At 35.3% G+C, this 23,926-nt stretch overlaps 1 protein-coding gene across 11 annotated transcripts in view; it reads right to left on the bottom strand.

Annotated features, from left to right (window-relative positions):
* Positions 1–23,926, bottom strand: part of MYO9A (myosin IXA) — a 282,129-nt gene that overhangs the window by 212,807 nt on the left and 45,396 nt on the right. For all 11 annotated transcript variants that reach the window (XM_078448833.2, XM_078448830.2, XM_078448837.2 and 8 more), the window contains 2 exons: positions 12,073–12,167; positions 5,561–5,623 (listed from right to left, as the gene is read on the bottom strand). In XM_078448833.2, the coding sequence (XP_078304959.2) occupies positions 5,561–5,623; positions 12,073–12,167 (158 nt within the window). The remainder of the gene's footprint in view (positions 1–5,560; positions 5,624–12,072; positions 12,168–23,926) is intronic.

Genomic DNA, 23,926 nt, shown 5'->3' with positions numbered 1-23,926 from the left:
CCAATCAAAAATTATATGTCCAACAAAACTATCCTACAAAAATAAAGGAGATGTTAGGATAGTCCCAGATAAACAAAAATTAAGAGACTTTATAGCTAGCAGATGGGTCCCATAAGAAATGCTACAGGGCCTTTTTCTAGCTGAAATGAAAGGAGACCAGACAATTTTCAATTAAACGTGAAGAAATAAACAGCACTAGTAAAGGCAACTATGTAAGTAAATATAAAAGATAGCATGTATTTAAGTTTTTTGTAACTCTTTTCCCACCTATTAGATCTCAAAGACACCAGCCAAAAAACAATGACCAATCTGTATTGATGGATCTACCATTATAAAGATGTAATTTATATGATAATAATAGTACAAAGGAGAGGGAAAGGAACAGAGCTACACAGGAGCAAAGTTATTTGTGCATTATCAAAATTAAGTTATTACTCCAAAGAAGATTGATAAAATGTTAACTGTAATTGCCAGGGGAAGCATTAAGAAAATAACTTAAGGGGCGCCTGGGTGGCTCAGTCGGTTGGGCATCCAACTTCGGCTCAGGTCATGATCTCACGGTTCATGAGTTCAGACCCCAAGTCAGGCTCTGTGCTGACAGCTCAGAGCCTAGAGCCTACTTTGGATTCTGTGTCTCCTTCTCTCTCTGCCACTCCCCAACTTGTGCTCTCTCTCTCTCTCTGTCTCTCAAAAATAAATGTAAAAAAAAATTTTTTTAAATAAAATAACTTAAGAAATATGTAATAAGAGACGCCAACAGTACACAGAAAACATCTATTTATCCAAAACACAGCAGTAACTGGAGAATAGAAGAACTAAAACATCATAAAAATATATAAAACAAATAGCAAAATAACATTCATAAATCCTATCTTAGCAATTATATTAAGTATAAATTAATTAAACACTCGAGTCCAAAGATGAGTAAAATCAACTATATGCTATCTACAACCGACACACTATAGATTAAAAGATACAAAAAGGCTTAAAGTAAAAAGGATGGAAAAAATACCATGCAAAAAAAATAAGTGAAAGAAAGCTGAAATGTCTATATTAACATCTGATACAATAGACCTTAAGACAAAAATTATTACTAGCTGCAAAGGACATTTTATAATGACAAAAGGGTCAATTGGTCAAAAAGATGTAACAATTCTAAATATAAATACATATAAAAACAAGCTTCAAAATACATAAAGCAAAAACTGAAAGAACTGAAAAAAGAGGAAAAAAAAAAAACAATTCAACATAGTACTGAGATATTCCAACATCTCACTTTCAATAATAAACAGAACAAGACAAAAGATCAACAAGGAAAAAGAAAACTTGAAAAATACTAACAACCAACCAGACCTAACAGCCATCTATAGAATACTCCATCTAACAACAGCAGGATAATTACCCATGAAACATTCTCCAGGTTAGAAAATGTTAGACTATCTGGGGTGCCTGGGTGGCTCAGTCAGTTAAAGTGTCCAACTTCGGCTCAGATCATGATCTCACAGTTTGTGAGTTCAAGCTCCAGGTCAGGCTCTGTACTGCCAGATTGGAGCCTGAAGCCTGCTTCAGATTCTGTGTCTCCCGCTTTCTCTGCTCTTCCCTGTTTCTGTGCCCAAGCGTGCTTGTGCACTCACTCTCTCTAAGATAAATAAACTTAAAAAAAAATGTTACACTATAAAACAAGTCTCAATAAATGTAAGGGGACTGTAGCATCTGGGTGGCTCATTAAGTGTCTGACTCTTGATTCTGGCTCAGGTCATGATCTCACAGTTCATGAGTTTGAGCCCCCCACATCAGGCTCTGCGCTGACAATGCAAAGCCTGTTTAGGATTCTGTCTCTCTCCCTCCCTCCCTTTCTCTCTCTCAAAATAAATAAATAAAGTTTAAATAGGGGTGCCTGGGTGGCTCAGTCAGTTAAGCGTCCGACTTCAGCTCAGGTCATGATCTTGCACCTTGTGAGTTTGAGCCCCACATCATGCTCTGTGCCTGAAGCCTACTTAGGATTCTGTGTCTCCTCGCTCTGTCCCTCCCCCACTCGTGCTGTTTCTGTCTCTTAAAAATAAAAAACCTTAAAAAAATTTTTAATAAAGTTTAAACGTAAGGAAACTGAAATCATACAAACTATGTTCTCTAACGACCTTACAATGAAATCAAAAACCAATAACAAATTTCCAAAATTCAAAAATACAGAAGGAAATTCACAAACACACTCCTACATAACAATGGGTTCAAAGAAGAAATCACATAGGAAATTAGAAAATACACCGAGATGCATGAAAACAAAAATACAACATGCCAAAACATGGGAACCACTGAAGCAATGTTCAGTGGGTCTTTATAGCTAGCTGTAAATCCATATTAAAACAGAAGAAAGAACTCAAATCTAACCATTCACCTTAAGAAGCTTAAAAAAAATTTTTTTTTAATTTAAAGAGGAGCAAATGAATCCAAAGCAAGCAGAACAAAGTGATAAGCATGAGAAGGGAAATAAAATAGGCAACAGGAAACTGAGAAAAATCAACCAAAACTTGGTCCTTTCAAAAAATCAACAAGATTGACAAACTCTTATCTAAACTGACCCAAAAGGTGGGGGAGATTGCTATGGTCTGAATGTGTGCGCCTCAAAGTCCTATCTTGAAATCTTAACCCCAAAAGGTAATGGTATTAGGAAGTGGGGCCTTTGGGGTTGATTAGGTCATGACAGGTAGAGCCCTAATGAATGGGATTAGTAATGTTATAAAAGAGGTCCTACAGAGTTCCCTATCCCATTCCACCACATGAGGACCAAGCAAGAAGGTATGAGTAATGAACCAGGAAGAACTCTAACCAGAATGCAACCATGCTGTCACCTTGATCATTGACTTCTCAGCTTCCAGAACTCTAAGAAATAAATTCCTATTGTTTATAGCCTTCCCACGTTGAGGTATTTTATTATAGCAGCCCAAACAAAGATAGGAGTAAACCTCAAATTCAAGAAGAAAAGGGGAAACATTATTACTAGTCTTTTAGAAATAAAAAATATTATGAGGGAATACTATAATTTTTTTTTGTCAACAAATTAGATGAACTAAATGAAACAGACAAATTCCTTGACAGATAAAAACCTTAAAACCTGGCTAAAACGGAAACAAAAAATCTACAGAGACTTATAATAACTAAAGTGTTTGAATTAATAATCAAAACTTCCCCCAAAACCCCAGAACCAGATGGCTTCGCCAGTAAATTCTACCAATCATTTAAAACAGTATTAACCCAATCCTTCCCAAACTTTTCCCATCTCATTTTATGAGACAGTATTATCTTGATACCAAAACCAAAGACATCAGGAGAAAAACAAAAAAACTTACAGCAATATCCCTTATGAATACAGACATAAAAAAATCCTCAACAAAATACTAGCAACCCAAACGCAGCAACACATAATAAAGATTATACATCTATCCACAAATAGAATCCAGAAAAATAATAGTGAATTAGTTTATAAACTCTGGATCTTATTTATCTCCCTCCCATTGTTGAAACCATGCTATATCCCTACCATTCCATTAAAATGTGTTAGAAAAAGTTACTAATAATCTTCTCATGGCAGTATCTTTTAGCTCTACAAATCTTTATGAAGCTATTCCCTTCCTAAAACTCCCTTCCCCTCATTTCAAAAAACTTCTAATTTAAATTTCCTCATCTGCTAGCCACAGAAAAATTAACAGTCTTGAGTTCTAGTCCTAACCTGGAAGGTATTCATTACAATAATTTTAGCTATTAATTACTGAACTTTAATTATATATAAGGACCACACTAAGCACTTTACTTTTTAAATTTTTTTTTAATTATTTTATTTTTTTTATGTTTCATTTATTTATTTTTGAGAGAGTGGCAGAGGGGCAGAGAGAGGTATACAGAGGATCTGAAGCAGGCTCTGCATTGACAGCAGTGAGCCAGATGTGGGGCTTGAACTCAGGAACCATGAGATCATGACCTGAGGTGAAGTCGGACGTTCAACTGACTGAGCCACCCACACGCCCCTATTTTTACTTTTAGAGAGACAGCAAGCTCAAGTGAGGGATAGAGAGAGAGAAAGAACCCAAGCAGGCGCCATGCTCAGCACGGAGCCTGATGCAGGGCTCAATACCACAACCCTGGGATCATGACCTGAGCCAAAATCAAGAGTCAGACGCTCAACTGACTTAGCCACCAAGCTGCTCCTAAACACTTTATAAATGTTATTTCATTTACTCCTCCAAATAACTCTTGTCTTCTATCTGTATAATGGGAATAAATATCAAAGAAACAGATGCCAAAGGCATAGTCAATATTCGTATGTAGGCCTCTTTTTTTTTTTTATGTTTATTTATTTTTGAAAGAGAAGGGGGACAGAGCATGAGTAGAGGAGGAGCAGAGAGAGAGAGAGAGGGAGAAACAGAATCTGAAGCAGGCTCCAGGCTCTGAACTGTCAGCACAGAGCCCAACGCGGGGCTCTAACTCACGAACTGTGAGATCATGACCTGGGCTGAAGTCAGATGCTTAACCGACTGAGCCACCCAGGTGCCCCTGAATGTAGGTCTCTTTAACTTCAAACTCTGATTCTTAACTTTATTTTGGCTCATTGTAGCATGAAGCAAATTATTTACTGCTCTTACATTTGGGGTCTTTCTTTCCCCTGACATTTGGTTTCTTCATCCGTACAAAGTTACAGATATCATCTCTGAAGTCCCGTATACTTCATATATTATAACAAAATTAAGTGCCTTATTAAAAATTTTCTCAAATTAGAAATAGAACACTAAGACATGGGGAAAAGCCCAAAGGCACAATGCTCACAAAAAGCAATAATCTGAGATACCACTGTTTTCCTGTTTGGACAGTTTGCCTAGAATTTAGAAGGGCAACAGTTCCACGTGCAGGCACATCTTGAAGATAATTGTTTGTGGGTTTCAGTTCCAGACCACTACATACAATAAAGCAAATATCAAAATAACATGAGGCAAATAATTTTTTTTTGTTTCCCAGTACATATAACAGTTATGTTTACACTACACTATAGTCTTTTCAGTATGCAATAGCATTATGTCTAAAAAACAATGTACATACCTTAATTTAAAAGCACTGCATTGCTTAAAAAAAAAAAAAAATGCTAACCATCATCCAAGCTTTCAGCTAGTTGTAATCATGGATCACAGATCATGGTAACAAATATAATAACAATGTAAGAGTTTGAAATATTCCAAGAATTACCAAAATTTGAGACAGAGATACAAAGTGATCAAATGCTATTGGGAAAATGGTGCCAAAAGACTTGCTCAACACAGGGTTGCCACATATTTGTAAAAATCACAGTATCTATGAAGTGCAATAAAACAAGGTATGCTTGTACCCGTTAAAAACAACTCCTAGCAGCCTCTGAAAAAGTGCAATGTTCTGCCAGTGATAGTAACAGCAATTATACATAAAGGGATTACACAGTATAAACTGAATTAAAAGTCATAATATACAAACATCCTAAAAGTTGATCCGCATAATACAAATGTTAACTTAATTAAATTATACTAATAAAAATCTGTACCGTTCATTATGCTCTTGATAAACGAGTCTGGACTTCTCCAGTAGATATTTTTCAACATAGGCACTAGAAGAAAAATAAAATTGGTTGATATAAACAATAAAGCTTAAGGTAGATAAATACTGTTTCATAGAAGATGCAAAAGTACAAAGAATACTATCCATATCATTTTAGTACATTTACCATTACAACTGTTTTATAAATGCTGGCAATGTTATCTGCGTTAAATTCATAAACTCGTTAAGTCTTCGGCAGAGGGGAGTCAATAAATCAAAATAAAGTCACAAGTTCAAAACATGGCACAGAAGACCCACCCATGGCATAGACTTTACTTTCTTTCCAGGTTCATATACCACTACACATTCTTTTCAAAATATTTTAAAGTTTATTTATTTTGAGAGAGAGAGAGAGAGCATGAGCAAGGGAAGGGCAGAGAAAGAGAATCTGAAGCAGGCTCCACATTCTCAGCATGGAGTCTGATATGGGGCTCGAACTCACCAATGTGAGATCATGACGGGAGCCCAAACCAGGAGTCGGGATGCTTAACTGACTGAGCCACCCAGGCAACCCTTTGTGTTTTTTTTAATGTTTATTTTTTGAGAGACAGAGACAGAGACAGAGACAGAGAGATAGAACACGCACTTGAGTGTGAGCAGGGAAGGGGGTAGGCAGAAAGAGAGGAGACCAAGGATCCAAAGCGGGCTCTGTGCTGACGGCAGAGAGCCCAATGCAGAGCTCGAACTCACGAACCGTGAAATCATGACCTGAGCTGACATCAGACACTTAACTGACTCAGCCACCCAGATACCACGCCACTGCACATTCTTTCAGATATTATACTTTCGTCAGATGCCTAAATAAGGCTCAGACACATTTGTTAACATACTCATGCTACTACCACATTCTGGAATCTATTCATTTATTATTTACTCAGTAAGTATTCATTAATTGGGCACTGTACTAAGCACTGTTCAAATATGAAAATACTGATGTACTATCTATTCTCAAGAGGCTTACAAACTAGTGGAGGAAATATGTAAACAAGGAGCTATCATACTGAGTTGGTATAGGGTTTATTATAGAGCAATGACCACGATATTATGGATATACCAAGAGAGATAGGTAAGACTCAATCCAAGAAGGAAAAAATTACATAAGGAACAATTCATATAGAGGTGAGTTGCCAGCACATAGTAAACATTCACAAAAACTATTTGATGACTGACTAAATGACTCTAAAATCTGAAAGACTGACCAGAAGAAGGGAAGGAGAACTGCACTGTATAAACGCATAAAAGGAGGGTACTTAACATCAAGGAAGATAATTAGTTAACATGGCTAAAGAATGAGACAGACAAGTGGAGTGGATCAAGAAGAACCAATATACCATATGCCAGAAGAATGGATTTTATCCTAAAAGTAATGAGAAACTGAAACATAAACATCTGATACGTTATTCTCTTTATCCAGCCTGTACCCCACCACTTCAAGTCTTCAATACCTATTACCAAACTGAAGCAATTAGTTAAGCTTCCACTGCAAAAGAGGCTCCTATGGTCTGAAATTTAAAAGCTTTAGCCTACTAAATCCAAATTACTTAGCACAAACCTCTGTGGGGTCAAAATCTGACTTTGGAGCTTTTATTGCCATCAGTTCCCTCCCACTGCATGCTCAGTATTTCAGTCACTCCCACATACAGGTTATTTCCACAAGCACACCATTCACTCCTGACTGCATTGTTCATGCTCTTCTTTCCACTTTTAATTCTACAGTCTATACCCACTCTCTATCCAATAGGTTCCATCCATTGGATGGAAATGAAAATGAAAATGAAGCTCAAATGTGCCTTCTTTGTAAGCCCATTATCACTACCACTACCAGCAATTAAAATGCATCATTTCCTCTGAATAAACATCATCACCTCTAAACTACTAAAACAGGGTCTTATCTGTATAAGATGGGACAAAGGGAACTAACATAAACTAGTATGTTAAATTCTTTTATTTTATTTGACTATGTCAACATTTAGTTGACAATGTTACATTAGTTTCAGGTGTTCAGGTGTACAACATAGTGATTCAACAAGTTTATACATTATACTATGCTCACCACAAGTGTAGCTACGGTTCCTCACTACTACAGTATCATTGACTATATTCCCTATGCAATGCCTTTTATTCCCATGACTTACTTATTCAATCATAACTGGCAGCCTTCACTCATTTTGCCCATTCCACCATCCTCCTCCCCTCTGGCAACCATCAATTTGTTCTGTGTGTTTATAGCTATAAATCTGCTTTCTGTTTACTCATTTGTGTTTTAGATTCTACATAGTATATGAAATCCTTACACCCACTCTGCATGGCAAATATTACTGCCTATTTCATAAGTGGAGAAACTGATGCTCAAAGATATTAAGATCATGCAGCTAGTAAACAGCAGAACTGTGACTGGATACCAGATCTATTTTAACTAAAAGCCTCTCTCTTTCAGCTATACCAACATACTCCTAGACATCTCTCCTTCCTCCCCTCCAATCCATAAGTTATACTGCTCTGAGAGTTATTTACCTATAAAATAAGATCTACTCATTTTATTCCTCATTCACTGTTGCTCATACTAAAGTATGTATGGGTAAACTGATGTTATATCTACCTGGGACTGTTTTTTAAAATACATCAGCAAAGAAAAAGAAAAAAATAGATGGAAGTATATATGGCAAAATGGGATAACTGTTTAATCAAATGGGCATTCCTTTTACTATTCTCTTTACTTCTATGTTTGACATTTTATATAATAAAATTTTTAAAATCTCCTTCCCAATGTCAAAAGGATAAATTATAAACATTGGAGCTTTATTCAGAATCTGAAACCAATTGACCATTATAGCCTCTGAACTTGCTCCTCAAGTACACCAAGCTCTTGTTATGATTCCATTCATTTCCTCAATCAATAATGTGATTTACCACTTTTTCTTCTTAGCAATTTTTCAAGACCCAAGATAAAATCCTTTTTTGTGAACTCTCCCAGACGCGTGCTTTAATCACTGTACTTACCTCACTTACTGTAATCCTCTTATGTAAACACGTCTTCCCAAAAAGACTATGAGAATTTTAATGGCAGAGGACAAGTGTATATATTTTTTTTTGTCCTCAACACTTGGCACATATAGAAATGAATTCCATAAATGTTTGCCCAATGAATGATAAAATGAAAGAAAAATGCTTAACATATATTTGCTAAGAGTTAGAAATTTTTGAAATGAAAAAAAATTTTTTCAATATGTATCTGTTAACTTACTACTCAAGATAAAGATTTTTGTTCATCACTGTTGTAAGAGAAAAGATTAACCATTTTAGGTAATCACTTAACATGTAAGAGCCAGGATTTCATTCATAAAATGGGAAAATAAACATCTGCCATTCCTACTTCATGAAATTGTCTTAAGAATCAATGAATATATATAATGATATTTTGTAAGTTACAAAGCAATACATACTACTGTACCTATTATCAACCTCTCCTGCATCACAATCATAAATACTAGAAAAGTACAACTTGACAACTTGACTGCATCCCATTTTTATTAGAAGTACCAACTGTACCTTTGGAAACATAGTTTTAATAAGAAAGGAAATAAGTTATGAAACTTATCACTGAAGAAGGATTTATCCTTCTTGTTTTGTTTTTGTTGGCAGGGGGAGAATGCACATAGTTTTGGTCAAAATTTTAAAATCAAAATAAGTAAAATAGTAAGCATAATTAAAATAGCCTAAAAAAGAAAAAGACCAATCTCACTTATTAATATGGACGCAAAACTCATAAATAAAAACTAGAAAACAGAATAGAACCAATTTATATGTGTCTACAAAAATATGTTTGTGTACGTATGTATGTGAGTGTGTGTGTACGTATCTTTTTGTACTGACCAAGTGGGACTGTTTTCCCAGGAACACAAAATGATTCAATATTAGGAAAATAATGATAACACTGATATATCTCAGAATGAAGATTATGCTAATCTCCACAAATGTGAAAAATGCATTTGATAAAATGCAATATCATTTTGTTACTCAGAAAACCACTCACAGAAAATTTAAATTGATACTAATCCATTAATGTGATAAAATGTCCTAAAACCAGTATTTTACTTAGTGGAAAAAAGTAAAGTCATTCATATAAAGGTCTGAAACAAAATTACTTGGAATCAGACAAGAGAGAAAATTACTAAAGATGTAAGAGCAGAAAAAAAGGTAAAAATATCTATTTTTGCATATATACCAAGAAAAGGTAAGAGATACGACAGTAAAATGCAAAAAATAAAATAACTAAGATAATAAGATACGAATATAAAAATCAGTAACTTTCATATATATCTTCAAACAACTAGAAGATATAATGCAAGAGAAAAATCACACTTTTAATAACAACAAAACATTAAAATACTTAGGAATAAATAAGAAATACAAAAACTTAAAAGCATTTCTAAATAGCCCAAGATGTCAATTATCTCCAAATTAATACATACATTTAACATTAGCCCAATAAAATCAAGCCATGAAAGGTGTGGAAAAAACTTTAATACAAAGTGCTAAGGCAAAGGGGGTGCCTGGGTGGCTCAGTCAGTTGAGCATCCGACTTAGGCTCAAGTCATGATCTCAAGGTTCATGAGTTTGAGCCCTGCGTCAGGCTCTGTGCTGACAGCTCAGAGCCTACACCCTGCTTTGGAATCTGTGTCTTCCTCTCTCTGCTCCTCCCCCTCTCACACTCTGCCCACCCCCCCCCCCCCCCCGGCTCCACCCTCTCTCTCTGTCTCTCTCTCAAAAATAAACATTTAAAAAAAATTTTTTTTAAGTACTAAGGCAGAGAATCCAAACTGTAAAGACCATACACTATATGATTCCAACTATATGACATTCTGAAAAAGGCAAAACATAGGGGTACTATAAAAATATAAGTGGTTGCCAAAGGTTAGTGAGTAAAAAGGGATGAACAGGCAAAACACACAGGATTTTTAGGGCAGTAAAGCTACTCCATATGATACTGTAATGGTGAATACATGTCTTTATACAATTGTCAAAATCCACAGAATATACAACACAAATGGAACACACCAATGCAAGATGTTCTTAACATGGGAAACTGGGGGATAGAGTAAAGAGGTATACGGGAACTCTGTACTTTTTACTTATTTCTGCTGTGACCCTAAAACTGCTCTAAAAATAAAGCTTATTAGTTATTTTTTTTTTTCAACGTTTTTTATTTATTTTTGGGACAGAGAGAGACAGAGCATGAACGGGGGAGGGGCAGAGAGAGAGGGAGACACAGAATCGGAAACAGGCTCCAGGCTCCGAGCCATCAGCCCAGAGCCTGACGCGGGGCTCGAACTCACGGACCGCGAGATTGTGACCTGGCTGAAGTCGGACGCTTAACCGACTGCGCCACCCAGGCGCCCCAACTTATTAGTTATTTTAAAGTTAGGAAGTATATTGCTGACACAACCAGAGGTACTCTGATTACACACTATATAAGAAATGTTACTGGAGGGGCACCTGGGTGGCTCAGTCAGTTAAGCGTCCAACTTCGGCTCAGGTGATGATCTCACATTTCCTGAGTTCAAGCCCCACATCAGACTCTGTGCTGACAGCTCAGAGACTGGAGCCTACTTCGGATTCTGTGTCTCCCTCTCTCTCTGTCCCTCCTCAGCTTGCACTCTGGCTCTCTCTCTCTCTCTCTCTCAAAAATAAACAAACATTACAAAAAAATTTTTTTAATGTTATTGTAACATATTTAATTTCTTAAAAAGTATTATATAGGAAAATGTGGCTGTGATTCCTGTGTGGGGTCAAATTATATGCCCAACTTACTCAAAAACAATTTTAAAAAATGAATGTATGCATAACACACTGAGATAAAACAAATGCAGCAAATTGTTGATAATTAATAAATCTACATTAAGGATATGTAAGTGCTAATGACAAAGAATGAAATCATGCCATTTGCAGCAACGTAGATGGAACTGGAAGGTATTATGCTGAGTGAAAGAAGTAAGTCAGAGAATGACAGGTATCATATGTTTTCACTCATATATGGATCTTGAGAAACTTAACAGAAGACCATGGGGGAAGGGAAGGGGAAAAAAATATTACAAACACAGAGGGAGGGAGGCACACCACAAGAGACTCTAAAATACAGAGAACAAACTGAGGGTGGGTGGGGAGGTGGGGGAGAGGGGAAAATGGGTAATGGGCATTGAGGAGGGCACTTGGGATGAGCACTGGGTGCTGTATGTAAGCCAATTTGACAATAAGTTATATTTTTTTTAAAAAAAGGTATATAATTCCTTGAACTTTTCTCAGGCTTGAACTTTTCCAAAACAAAAAAAAGTTTAGAAGAAAAAACTTAGTAGACACCAGTTTCACTATGCTCATTAAGAGTAAATGAATAATCTACAGATTATGAAGAGACAATGGTAAAAATACAAACATACTCCAAAGCCTATTACTGCTACTTACCCAAGTACAGTGCCAGTTTCTTGGTAATTTACTTGAATAAACTTGCCAAAACGACTTGAATTGTTATTATGAGCTGTCTTTGCATTTCCAAAGGCCTGTCAAAATAAATAGTTCTTGTTAATTTCATTTTAAAAATGGAAAATCTTACTTAGGTCAGCTCAAAGATACAAAATGCAATAGACAGTAGAAAAGCAATTTTCTTTAACTTCAGACTCCTATGGTTTAGGTAAAGTAAAAGAGAAAAACTAATAGTTGAAATAAAACCAAGTAGGAAGAGTGGCACCTGGGTGGCTCAGTTGGTTAAGTGTCCAACTGCAGCTCAGGTCATGTCTCACGGTTTACAAGTTTGAGTCCCATGTCAGGCTCTGTGCTGACAGCCTGGAGCCTGCTTCACATTCTGTGTCTCCCTCTCTTTCTGCCCCTCCCCTATTCATGCTCTGTCTCTCAAAAATAAATACATGTTGAAAAAAATTTTTGAAAAAACAAGTATTTTATGCTTTTCAGTAAAATAAATCTTAATTAGGTGTGCCTGGGTGGCTCAGTCGGCTAATTGTCAGACTTTGGCTCAGGTCAAGATCTCACAGTCCAAGAGTTTGAGCCCCATGTCAGCCTCTGTGCTGATAACCTGGAGCCTGCTTCGAATTCCGTCTCCCTCTCTCTCTACCCCTCCCCAGCTCATGCTCTCTCAAAAATAAATTATATATATAATATATATATTATAATATATAATAAATATATATATTATATATAAATTATATAAATTATTTTTTTTAAGTTTAATAAATAAATTTTAATTATAAAGATTTAACACTCCTTAAAATTAACTTTTACATCCCAGAGCCAGCAAACTTTCTTACTATATTTCAATATATAATTTTTTAGATATTACTAAATTAAATAACAAGGAGATAGAAGCAGAATAATTACATCAAAATAATTACAACTTCAGGGGTGCCTAGATTGCTCAATCGGTTAAGTGGCCACTCTTGATTTCAGTTCAGATCATCATCTCATGGTTCATGAGATAGAGCCCTACGCTGGGCTCTGAGCTCAGAGGCAGCACAGAGCCTGCTTGGGATTCTCTCTCTGCCTCTCTCTCTCTTTGCCCCTCCCCTGCTCACGTGTGTTCTCTCTCTCAAAATAAATAAACATTTAAAAAAAATAATCGCAATTTTGGAATAGTATAAATGAAATAAGGTTTCACTACATAATGTATTGCACGTTATTACATCAACTTAAAATAAAGTTATAGTACTATTTATAAAAGAATATATTGTTACCAAAGTATACACAATGCAGTGAATATTACCCAGCAATAAAGATGATACTTCAACACTGATGAATATCAAAACATTACGCCACGTAGAAGAAATCAGACTCAAGAGTACATATTGTAATATGAAATTTTAGAAAAGGCAAAACAGTAATGGGAAGAAGATCAGAGTTGTCTGGGAATGAGGGTGTGGTTAGGCAATGTATACAAAAGGGCACAAGGAGTAATGAAAATATTCTACAGCTTCATTGTGTAATAATGATGGTTACGTTAAGTGTATACACATTTATCAAAAATCACTGAGGTATAAATTTTAAATGGCTACATTTTATTCTAAGTTACATCCCAATAAAATTTATTAAAATTTAAATTTAAAAGAAATAATCCCTGGTTGAATTCACATATTCAACAACTTGAATGAATCTTTAAGACATAATGCTGAATGAGAGAAGCTAGTCCCAAAACTGTACTTAGCGTGTGATTCCATTTCTGTGACATTTTCAAAACAACAACAGGGGACACGTAGTCTTCACGGATTATGGGAGTATTGGAGGGAAGTCAGAGGGTTTGAAGATAAAGAATAGTGTGAGGGAGTTTCAAGAGGTAATGGGTACTCAGATTGTATACAGATGGTTACAAAAATTAACAGGTTTTAAAATTCATACAATTTTACTATAAGGTTATTCTTTTAATTTTAAAGGCCAAAGAAAGACCATTTCTGATATCTAAATCTGAAAATACTCATCGTAGGCCAAACCACATTAAAAGGAACATTACAGGAAGTCCTTAATGCAAAAGGAAAATATCATATTCAAATATGGATCAACATATGGAAGGAATGGAGAACAGCAGAAATGGTAACCAGAAAGGTAAATATAGAAAGAATTTTTTATTACTTAAATCTCCTGAAAAGATAATTGAAAGTAAGGTCAGAGAAATGATAACTCTGAAAATCCTCTTTTTCATATGAGAAATAAAACCAAAAAAATTATCCACATCAACTTTTTGACAACTCTAGAAATTAACCAAAGGCTTGCAATAATCCTTTGAGGGGAAAACAGATGAATCTCAGTAAGAAAAAAGGCATTGTGGCATTTTAACTTAGCCAATTACCATCTCCATCTCCCTAGCTCCATGCTGAAGAGAAAAGCAATGCCCTATAATTACAGTCTGTTTCAAAGGCAGCCTAAAAGCCATTGAAGGATCAAAACAGAATTATAGCCAAAGCCCCATCCCACAAGTAACTGTCAGAATTTGAGCTACATGGTATTTCACTGGAAAACCTCACTCAAAGGGTTATCTTTACTTGAAATGACTTGGAAAGCACTCACAGGGAACAGCCTTTTCACCCATGTATATTTGTTAAAATCAATCAGAGGCAATTGATTAGAACACTGCAACTGCCTAAGGTACAAATAGGAGAATGGGGCAAAAAATGAGGTAACCAAACAACTTAAGAACTTCACACACACACAAAAACTGGAAACCTTATTGCTTCAGGATATTTTTTTAAAATCTTTGTCCAATTATTACCTGACCACTAAGCTAAATGAAGAGAGAATGTAAAGCCCTTACAGAAAAAAAGAACAGACCTCACAGACTAATTTCAAAGAAGTCATGGACAACCAAACAGCAATAACAAAACAACCACCACAAATCCTGGGAGGAGGTAAATACCCCATTTCCAAAACTGCCACATTGTATTAATAAAAATGCCCACTTTTCACCAAAACATTATAAGACATGCAAAAAAGAAAGAAAGTAGGGACACAAAAAAATTTTATAAACACAATAACCAGAAATTGTCTCTGAAAAAGCCGAGATGTTGGACCTCCAAAGCCAAAACTTTATATCACTGTTTTAAATACTTTCAAACAATTATAGGAAAATATGACAAAGATGCCTTAACAATAGAGAATATTAGTGAAGGCAGAGAAATTATAAAAATTCCAGTACTGAAAAGTAATTAACTAAGATAAAAAAATGCACTGAAGAGGCTCAAGTAGAGATATGAACAAGTAGAAGAAATCACGAAACTTGAACACTGATCAATTGAGATGATACCTAAGGAATAGCAGGGGGGAGATAAACAAGAAATGAACAGAGCAAGCTTCAGACACGGGTGGATCACCATCAAACATGCCAATATATGTATATAATGGGAACACCAGAAGGAGAGGATAGAGAGGAAAACACAGAATCAATATTTTAACAATGAATAGCCCAAAACTTCCAAAATTTCATGAAAAACACTAATCTATATATCTAACAACCTTCACAAATTCAAAGTATGAAGAATAAGTACTTAGACAAATAATGATCAAACTGTTGAATGACAAAAAGTGTTTCTTAAAAGCAGTGAGAGAGATGCAACACATACCATATATAGGTTCCTCAATAAGCATAACATCGAATTTCTCCAAATAAAACATCAAGAATAGAAGAGAGTGGAGCTATATATTCAAAGCACTGAGACAAGCCGGTCAACCAAGAATTCTGTGTCCCATAAAACCGTCTTTAAAAATTAAAGGAGAGGGGCGCCTGGGTGGCTCAGTCGGTTAAGCATCCGACTTCAACTTAGGTCACAATCTCACGGTCCGTGAGTTCGAGCCCCACATCGGGCTCTGGGCTGATGGCCCAGAGCCTGGAGCCTGCTTCCGATTCTGTGTCTCCCTCTCTCTCTGCTCCTCCCCCGTTCATGCTCTGTCTCTCTCTGTCTCAAAAATAAATAAACGTTAAAAAAAAAAAAAAAAAAATTAAAGGAGAAATTGAGATATTTAAATGAACAAAAACCAAAAGAATTCATTAGGCAGCAAATGGTCCTTACAAAGCAATACTAAATGAAGTAATATAAGCTGAAATGAAAGGACACTTAATAAAGCAAATCTATATGAAGAAAAAAAGAACACATGTTGGTAGTAATCCAAACTGAATTGTTATGTTAATTGGAATGCTCATGAATACTGCTAAAACAAACAAACAAGAGATAACAAAATTAAAATGGTATGCTAGAAAACATCTCCTTAACATAACAGAAGATAATAATGGAAGAATACAAGAACATTAAAAAAATTATTAAAAATCAAATGGCAGACACAAATCCTTAAAAATCAAATGGCAGACACAAATCCTACATTAGTAATTACATTAACTGTAAATGGCTTAAACATTCCAGTCAAAAAGCAAGTAACTGGCAGAAAAGATGTTTTTTTTTTTTAAATGATCCAACTCCATGCTTTCCCCAAGAGACATACTTCAGGTGCAAAGACACAAACAGGTTCAAAGTAGATCTGTATCTACTTTAAAAATTCAAACTTTGTTTAAAACTTTACTGCAGGGTACCTGAATGGTTCAGTAAGTTGAATTTCCAATATATCCGAGGATTGTGAGATCAAGACCCGCATGGAGCCCTATGCTGAGTGTGGAGCCTGCTTATGATTCTTTCTCTTGCTCCCTTTGTCCCCCTTCCCTGCTCTCTCTCTCTAAATAGATAATTACATACATACATAAATACATAAAACTTTCTTACAAAGAAAACACCAGGCCTGGATTCCATCATATCAATCCTAACACTGATAGTAGAAGGAAAAAAGAAGTTCTACACAAACTCTTCCAAAAATATAAAACACCCCAACTCATTCCCATATGGCCAGAATCATCCTGATTAAAAAAAAAAAAAAAAAGCATTAAAGAAAACAATATTTCTCATGACCACATATCAGTAATTCTAAACAAAATTTTAGCAAACCAAATCCAGCAATACATTAAAGGATAATGTATCATGACAATTGGTGTTTATCCCCAGAATGCCAAAATGGTTTACCAATCAAAAATCCATCAATATACAGGAAGAACAAATACTGCTAAAATGTCAACACTACCCAAAGCAATCTACATATTCAATGCAATACCTATCAAAATAACATCAGCATTCTTCACAGAGCTAGAACAAACAATCCTAAAACTTGTATGGAACCACAAAAGACCCCAAATAGCCAAAGCAATCTTGAAAAAGAAAACCAAAGCAGGAGGCATCACAACCCCAGACTTGAAGCTGTATTACAAAGCTGTAAGCATCAAGACAGTGTGTTACTGGCACAAAAACAGACACTCGGATCAGTGGAAGAGAACAGAGAACCCAGAAATGGACCCACAAACATATGGCCAACTAATCTTTGACGAAGCAGGAAAAAATATCCAATGGAATAAAGACAGTCTCTTCAGCAAGTGGTGCTGGGAAAACTGGACAGTGACATGCAGAAGAATGAACCTGGACCACTTTCTTACACCATACACAAAAACAAACTCAAAATGGATCAAAGACCTAAACATTAGACAGGAAGCCATCAAAATCCTTGAGGAGAAAGCAGGCAAAAACCTCTTTGTGGCCGCAACAACTTCTTACTCAACACATCTCCAGAGGCGAGGGAAACAAAAGCAAAAATGAACTACTGGGACCTTATCAACATAAAAAGCTTCTGCACAGTGAAGGAAACAATCAGCAAAACTAAAAGGCAACCGACAGAATGGGAGAAGATATTTGCAAATGACCTATCAGATAAAGGGTTAGTAACCAACATCTATAAAGAACTTATCAAACTCAACACCCAAAAAACAAATAATCCAGTGAAGAAATGGGCAAAAGACAGGCATAGACACTTCTCCAAAGAAGACATCCAGATGGCCAACCGACACATGAAAAAATGCTCAACATCACTCATCATCAGGGAAATACAAATCAAAACCACAATGAGATACCACCTCACACCTGTCAGAATGGCTAACATTAACAACTCGGGCAACAACAGATGTTGGCAAGGATGCAGAGAAAGAGGATCTCTTTTGCACTGCTGGTGGGAACGCAAACCGGTGCAGCCACTCTGGAAAACAGTATGGAGGTTCCTCAAAAAATTAAAAATAGAACTACCCTATGACCCAGCAATTGCACTACTAGGTATTTATCCAAGGGATACAGGTGTGCTGTTTCAAAGGGACACAGGCACCCCCATGTTTATAGCAGCACTATCGACAATAGCCAAGGTATGGAAAGAGCCCAAGTGCACATTGACTGATGAATGGATAAAGATGTGGTATATATATACAATGGAGTATTACTCAGCAATCAAAAAGAATGAAATCTTGCCATTTGCAACTACGTGGATAGAACTAGAGAGTATTATGCTAAGCAAAATCAGAGAAAGACAAACATCATATGACTTCACTCATATGAGGACTTTAAGATACAAAACGGATGAACATAAGGGAAGGGAAGCAAAACTAATATAAAAACAGGGAGGGGGCAAAACATAAGAGACTCATAAATATGGAGAACAAACTGAGGGTTGCTGGAGGGGTTGTGGGAGGGGGGATGGGCTAAATGGGTAAGGGACATTAAGGAATCTACCCCTGAAATCACTGTTGCACTATATGCTAACTAACTTGGATATAAATTTTAAAAAATAAATTAAATTTAAAAAATCCATCAATATAATTTACCATATTAACAAACTATTCTTTTTTAAACCATATGACCATCTCAAATAGACACAGAAAAAGCATTTGACAAAATCCAACCTTTCCTGATAAAAACTCTAAACAAAGTAAGAATGAAAGAGAATGGACCTCAATCTAATAAAGAACATCTACACAAAACCAACAGCTATCATCACAGTTAATGTTTAAGGCTAAATGCTTTCCCCCAAGACAAGAATGTTACTTTCACTGCATCTCTTCATACTGGAGTAACTAGTGAAATCTGCAGGAAAAAAAATTCCAACTGGAAGAAAGTAAATAAAACTGCCTTTTTGTTCACAAATATGACTTCTTATGTGGATAATCCAATAAAAATTTAAAAAAAATGAAATTAATATTTGTACCTAGCCAGCTTGTACAATACAAGATCAAAGTACCAATTTCAACTGTATCCCTATATACTAGGAAACAATTGAAAAATGTTAAATACTGTTTATAAAAGCATCAATAAATACTGACAAATATATCTTACTATACATGTTCAAGCCCTATACATTAAAAACAACAGAATATTGCTCAATTAAAGATGATCTTCATAAGTAGAGAAATAAACTTGTTCATGGGTCAGATGACTTAATATTGTTACCATATCACTTCTCTAAAAATTAAACTATAGATTTAACACTATCCCAAAGTCCCAAAAAACTTTTATAGAAAAACTGACAATTTAGTTCTAAAATTCATATGGAAATACAAAGACCTCGAATATCCAAAATAAGCAAAAGAAGGATTAATACTACCTAATTTCAAAATTATTATAAAGCTGCATAATGAAAGTAGCATGGCATTGTCATGAAGAAAAACGAATCAACAGGAGACAGAATGCTGAAATAAACCCACATATATATGTACCATTTTTTTGACAAAGACACAAAGGCAAACGAGGTAAAGGAAAAATAGTCTTTCAACAAAAAATAGTTTTGAAACAATTAGATACTCATAGGAAAACACTGGATCTATACACCATATACAAAATAAACTCAAAATTAATCATAGACCTGAATGCAAAACTGAAACTACAAAACTAATGAAAAAACAAAACAAAACATAGAACACTTTTGCAACCATGGTTTAGTCAAAGTTTTCTTAAATATGACACCAAAAACACAATCCATAAGAGAAAAAAAATGGTAAATTGGATTTCATCAAAATTTAAAATTCTGCTCTTCAAAAGGTACTACTGAGAGATGGTTATATTTGAGAGAAATTTCACCAAGGAGGTTAAAGATCTGTACAATGAAAACCAAAAGGTATTAATGACAAAAACTGACGACACAAATAAATTGAAATACATTATGTGCTCACGGAAGAATTCACATTGTTAAAATGTCCTCACTACCCCAAAGCAATCTACAAATATTTATAAGTGCCTGATGAATACCATTTTTTAAAATTAGGGATACCTAGGTGGCTCAGTTGGTTGAGCGTCAGACTTTTGACTTCAGTTTGGGTCATGATACTGGGATCATTGGATAGAGCCCCACATCAGGCTCTGCATTGAGGAACTTGCTTGAAATTCTCTCTCTCCCTATGCCCTTCTCCCCCACTCACTCTCTCTCTCTCTCTCTCAAGAATAAACATTAAAAAAAAATCTTTTTAAATCAATAAAACCAAGAGCTGGTTCTTGAGACAGAGAAAGAGAGAAAGGGAGAGAATTATATAGCAACACAGGCCTAACTCAAGAAAAAGGAAAAAGCTCAAACAATCTACATTAACAACTAAAGGAACCAGAAAAAAAAAAAACAACAAATAAAGCCCAAGGTAAATAGAATGAAGGAAATAATGAAGACCAGAGCAGAAATGAATGACATTAAGACTAAAAACAGCAATAGAAAAAAAATCAGTAGGGGCGCCTGAGGGACTCAGTCGGTTAAGCATCACGTCATGATCTCATGGTTTGTGAGTTCGAGCCCCACGTCAGGCTCTGTGCTGACAGCTCAGAGCTTGGAGACTGCTTCAAACTCTGTGTCTCTGTCTCTCTCTGTCCCTCCCCTGCTTGTGCTGTCTGTCTCCCTCTCTCTCAAAAATAAATAAACATTAAAAAAAATTTTTTAATCAATAAAACCAAGAGCTGGCTCTTTGAAAAGGTAAACAAAATTGAAAAACACTTAGCCAGACTCATCAAGAAAAAAAGAGGAAGGACCCAAATAAGTAATAGCAGAAATGAAAGAGAAGTAACAACTATCACAGAAATGTAAAGAATTATGAGAATACTACAAAAAATTATATACTAACAAGCTAGACAGCCTAGAAGTCTATAAATTACTAGAAACATATAATCTTCCAAAACTGAACAAAAGAGAAATAGAAAATCTGAGGCCAATTACAAGCAAAACTACCAAAAAATAAAAGTCCAGGACAGATTCACAGACGAATTTTACCAAACATTTAGAAAAGAGTTAATACCTATTCTCATCAAACTATACCAAAAAATACAAGAGGAAGGAAAGCTTCCAAATAAATTCACAAGGCATTACTCTGATGATAAAAATCAAAAAACAACACACACACACACACACACACACACACCCCTACAGGCCAATATCCTTGATAAACATAGATGCAAAATTCCTCAACAAAATATTAGCAAACCACATACAACAATACATCAGAAAGATCATTCACAATCAAGTAAGACTTACTCCATGGATGTAAGAATGGCTCAAGATTTGCAAATCAATGTGATACACAGCATCAACAAAACAAAGGATAAAAATCATATCATCATCTCAATAGGTGCAGAAAACAAAACCCATTTGACAAAATTTAAATTCCATTCATGGTAAAAACTCTCAACAAAGTGGGGTTAGAGAGCACATACATCTATATAAGAAAGACTATATACATGAAAAACCCACAGCTAACATCACACTCAATGGTGAAACAAAGAGCTTTTCCTCTAAGATCAGGAACAAGACAAATATGTCCACTCTTGCCACTTTTATTCAACACAGTACTCAAAGTCCTGTCCACAACAATCAGACAAGAAAAAGAAGAGGCACCACACTGGTAAAGAAGTTACACTATCGCTATTTGCAGATGACATGATACTACACATAGAAAATCCTAAAGACTCCACCAAAAAGCAATTCGAAATAATAAATGAATTTGGTAAAGATGCATGATACAAAGTTAATATTCAGAAATTGGTAGCATTTCTATACACTAATAACAGAGCAGCACATAGAGAAATTAAGAAAACAAGACCATTTACTAGTGCACCAAAAAGAATAATAAAGTACCTAAGAATAAACTTAACCAAAGAAGTGCAAGACCTATACTCAAAAACTACAAAATAACTGATTGAAGAAACTGAAGATGACACAAACAAATGGAAAGATATTCCAGGCTCATGGACTGGAAGAATTCATATTGTTGAAATGTCTATACTACCCAAAGCAATCTATACATACAATGCAATCTCTATCAAAATACCAACAGGATTTTTTTTAAAACCTAGAACAAATAATAGTAAAATCTCTTCAGAATCAAAAAAGACCTGGAATAACCAGAGCAATCTTGACAAAGAAAAACAAAGCTAGAGGTATCACAATTCCACATTCCAAGATATACTACTAAGGTGTAATAATCAAAACAGTACAGTACTGGCACAAAAACAGACACACAGATCAATGGCACAGAATAGAGCACCGAGAAATAAACCAACATTTATATGGTCAATTAATCTATGACAAAGGAAGCAAGAATATATAATGAGAGACATTCTCTTCAATAAATAGTGCTGGAAAAACTGGACAGCTACATGCAGAAGAATGAAATTGAACCACCTTGTGACACCATACACAAAAATAGACTCAAACTGAATTAAACCTAAATGTGACACCTGAAACCATAAAAATCCTAAAATAGAACACAAGTAGTAATTTCTCTGGCATCAGCCAAAGTGACATTTTTCTAGATATGTCTCATAAGGCAAGGAAAACAAAAGCAAAAATAAGCAATTGGGACCACACCAATAAAAAAAAATTTTTTTTTCAAAGCTTTTGTACAGTGAAGGAAACCAACAACAAACAAAAAGACAACCTACTGAGGGGGAGAAAATATCTGCAAATAATATATCAATAAGGTAATATCTAAAATATATTTAAAAACATATATAAATCAACACACAAAAAAAAAGCCAAAAATAAAATTAAAATGGGCAGAGGACCCATTTTATTTGTCCAAAGAAGACATACAAATGGCCATGAAAAGATGCTCAACATCAGTCATCATCAGGGAAATACAAATCAAATCCAGCTCAACATCAGTCATCATCAGGGAAATACAAATCAAAACCACCATGAGGTATTACCTTACACCTATCAGAATGGCTAAAATCAAAAACACAAGAGGGGTGCCTGGGTGGCTCAGTCAGTTAAGCATCTGACTTTGGCTCAGGTCATGATCTCATGCACTGAGCTCTGTGCTGACAGCTCAGAGCTGGAAGCCTGCTTCGGATTATGGGTTTCCCTCTCTCTCTGTCCCTCCCCAACTGGCATCTGTCTCTCTCAAAAATTATAAACATTAAAAAAAATTTAAGAAAATCCAATAAAAAATTAGGCAATAAATTTTGACAGATACTCCACCAAAGAAGATATATAGAGGGCAAATAAACACATGAAAATGTGCTCACAGCATTAGTCATTATAGAATGCAAATTAAAACCTCAGTAAGATACCACTGTATATATATTTGAATGGCTAAAATTTAAAAGAATGACTATATCAAGGGTTAGCAGGAATATGGAGTAACTGGAACTGTCACACACTGCCTGGTAGGAATATAAAATGTAAGTATAAACACTGTAGAAAAAGTTGGCAGTTTCTTAAAAAGTTAAGCATATACCTGTCATATAACCCAGTCATTCCACTCCTAGGTATTCACCCAAAGTAAAGTGTATGTCCACACAAAGACTTGTATAAAGCTTTATGTGTAACAGTGAATAACTAGCAATAATCTAAAAGTCCATTACCAGGTAAATGGATAAATGCAAAGCATCATGCACCCATGCAGTGGAATTCTACCTTAGCAAAAGGAATGAATTAC

Source organism: Panthera onca, chromosome B3 (genome assembly GCF_046562875.1).
Source record: "Panthera onca isolate mPanOnc1 chromosome B3, mPanOnc1 haplotype 2, whole genome shotgun sequence".
In the NCBI taxonomy this organism is placed as follows: Eukaryota; Metazoa; Chordata; class Mammalia; order Carnivora; family Felidae; genus Panthera; species Panthera onca.
The sequence above is the reverse complement of the archived record's forward strand: the minus strand, read 5'-3'. Positions and strand labels throughout refer to the sequence as shown.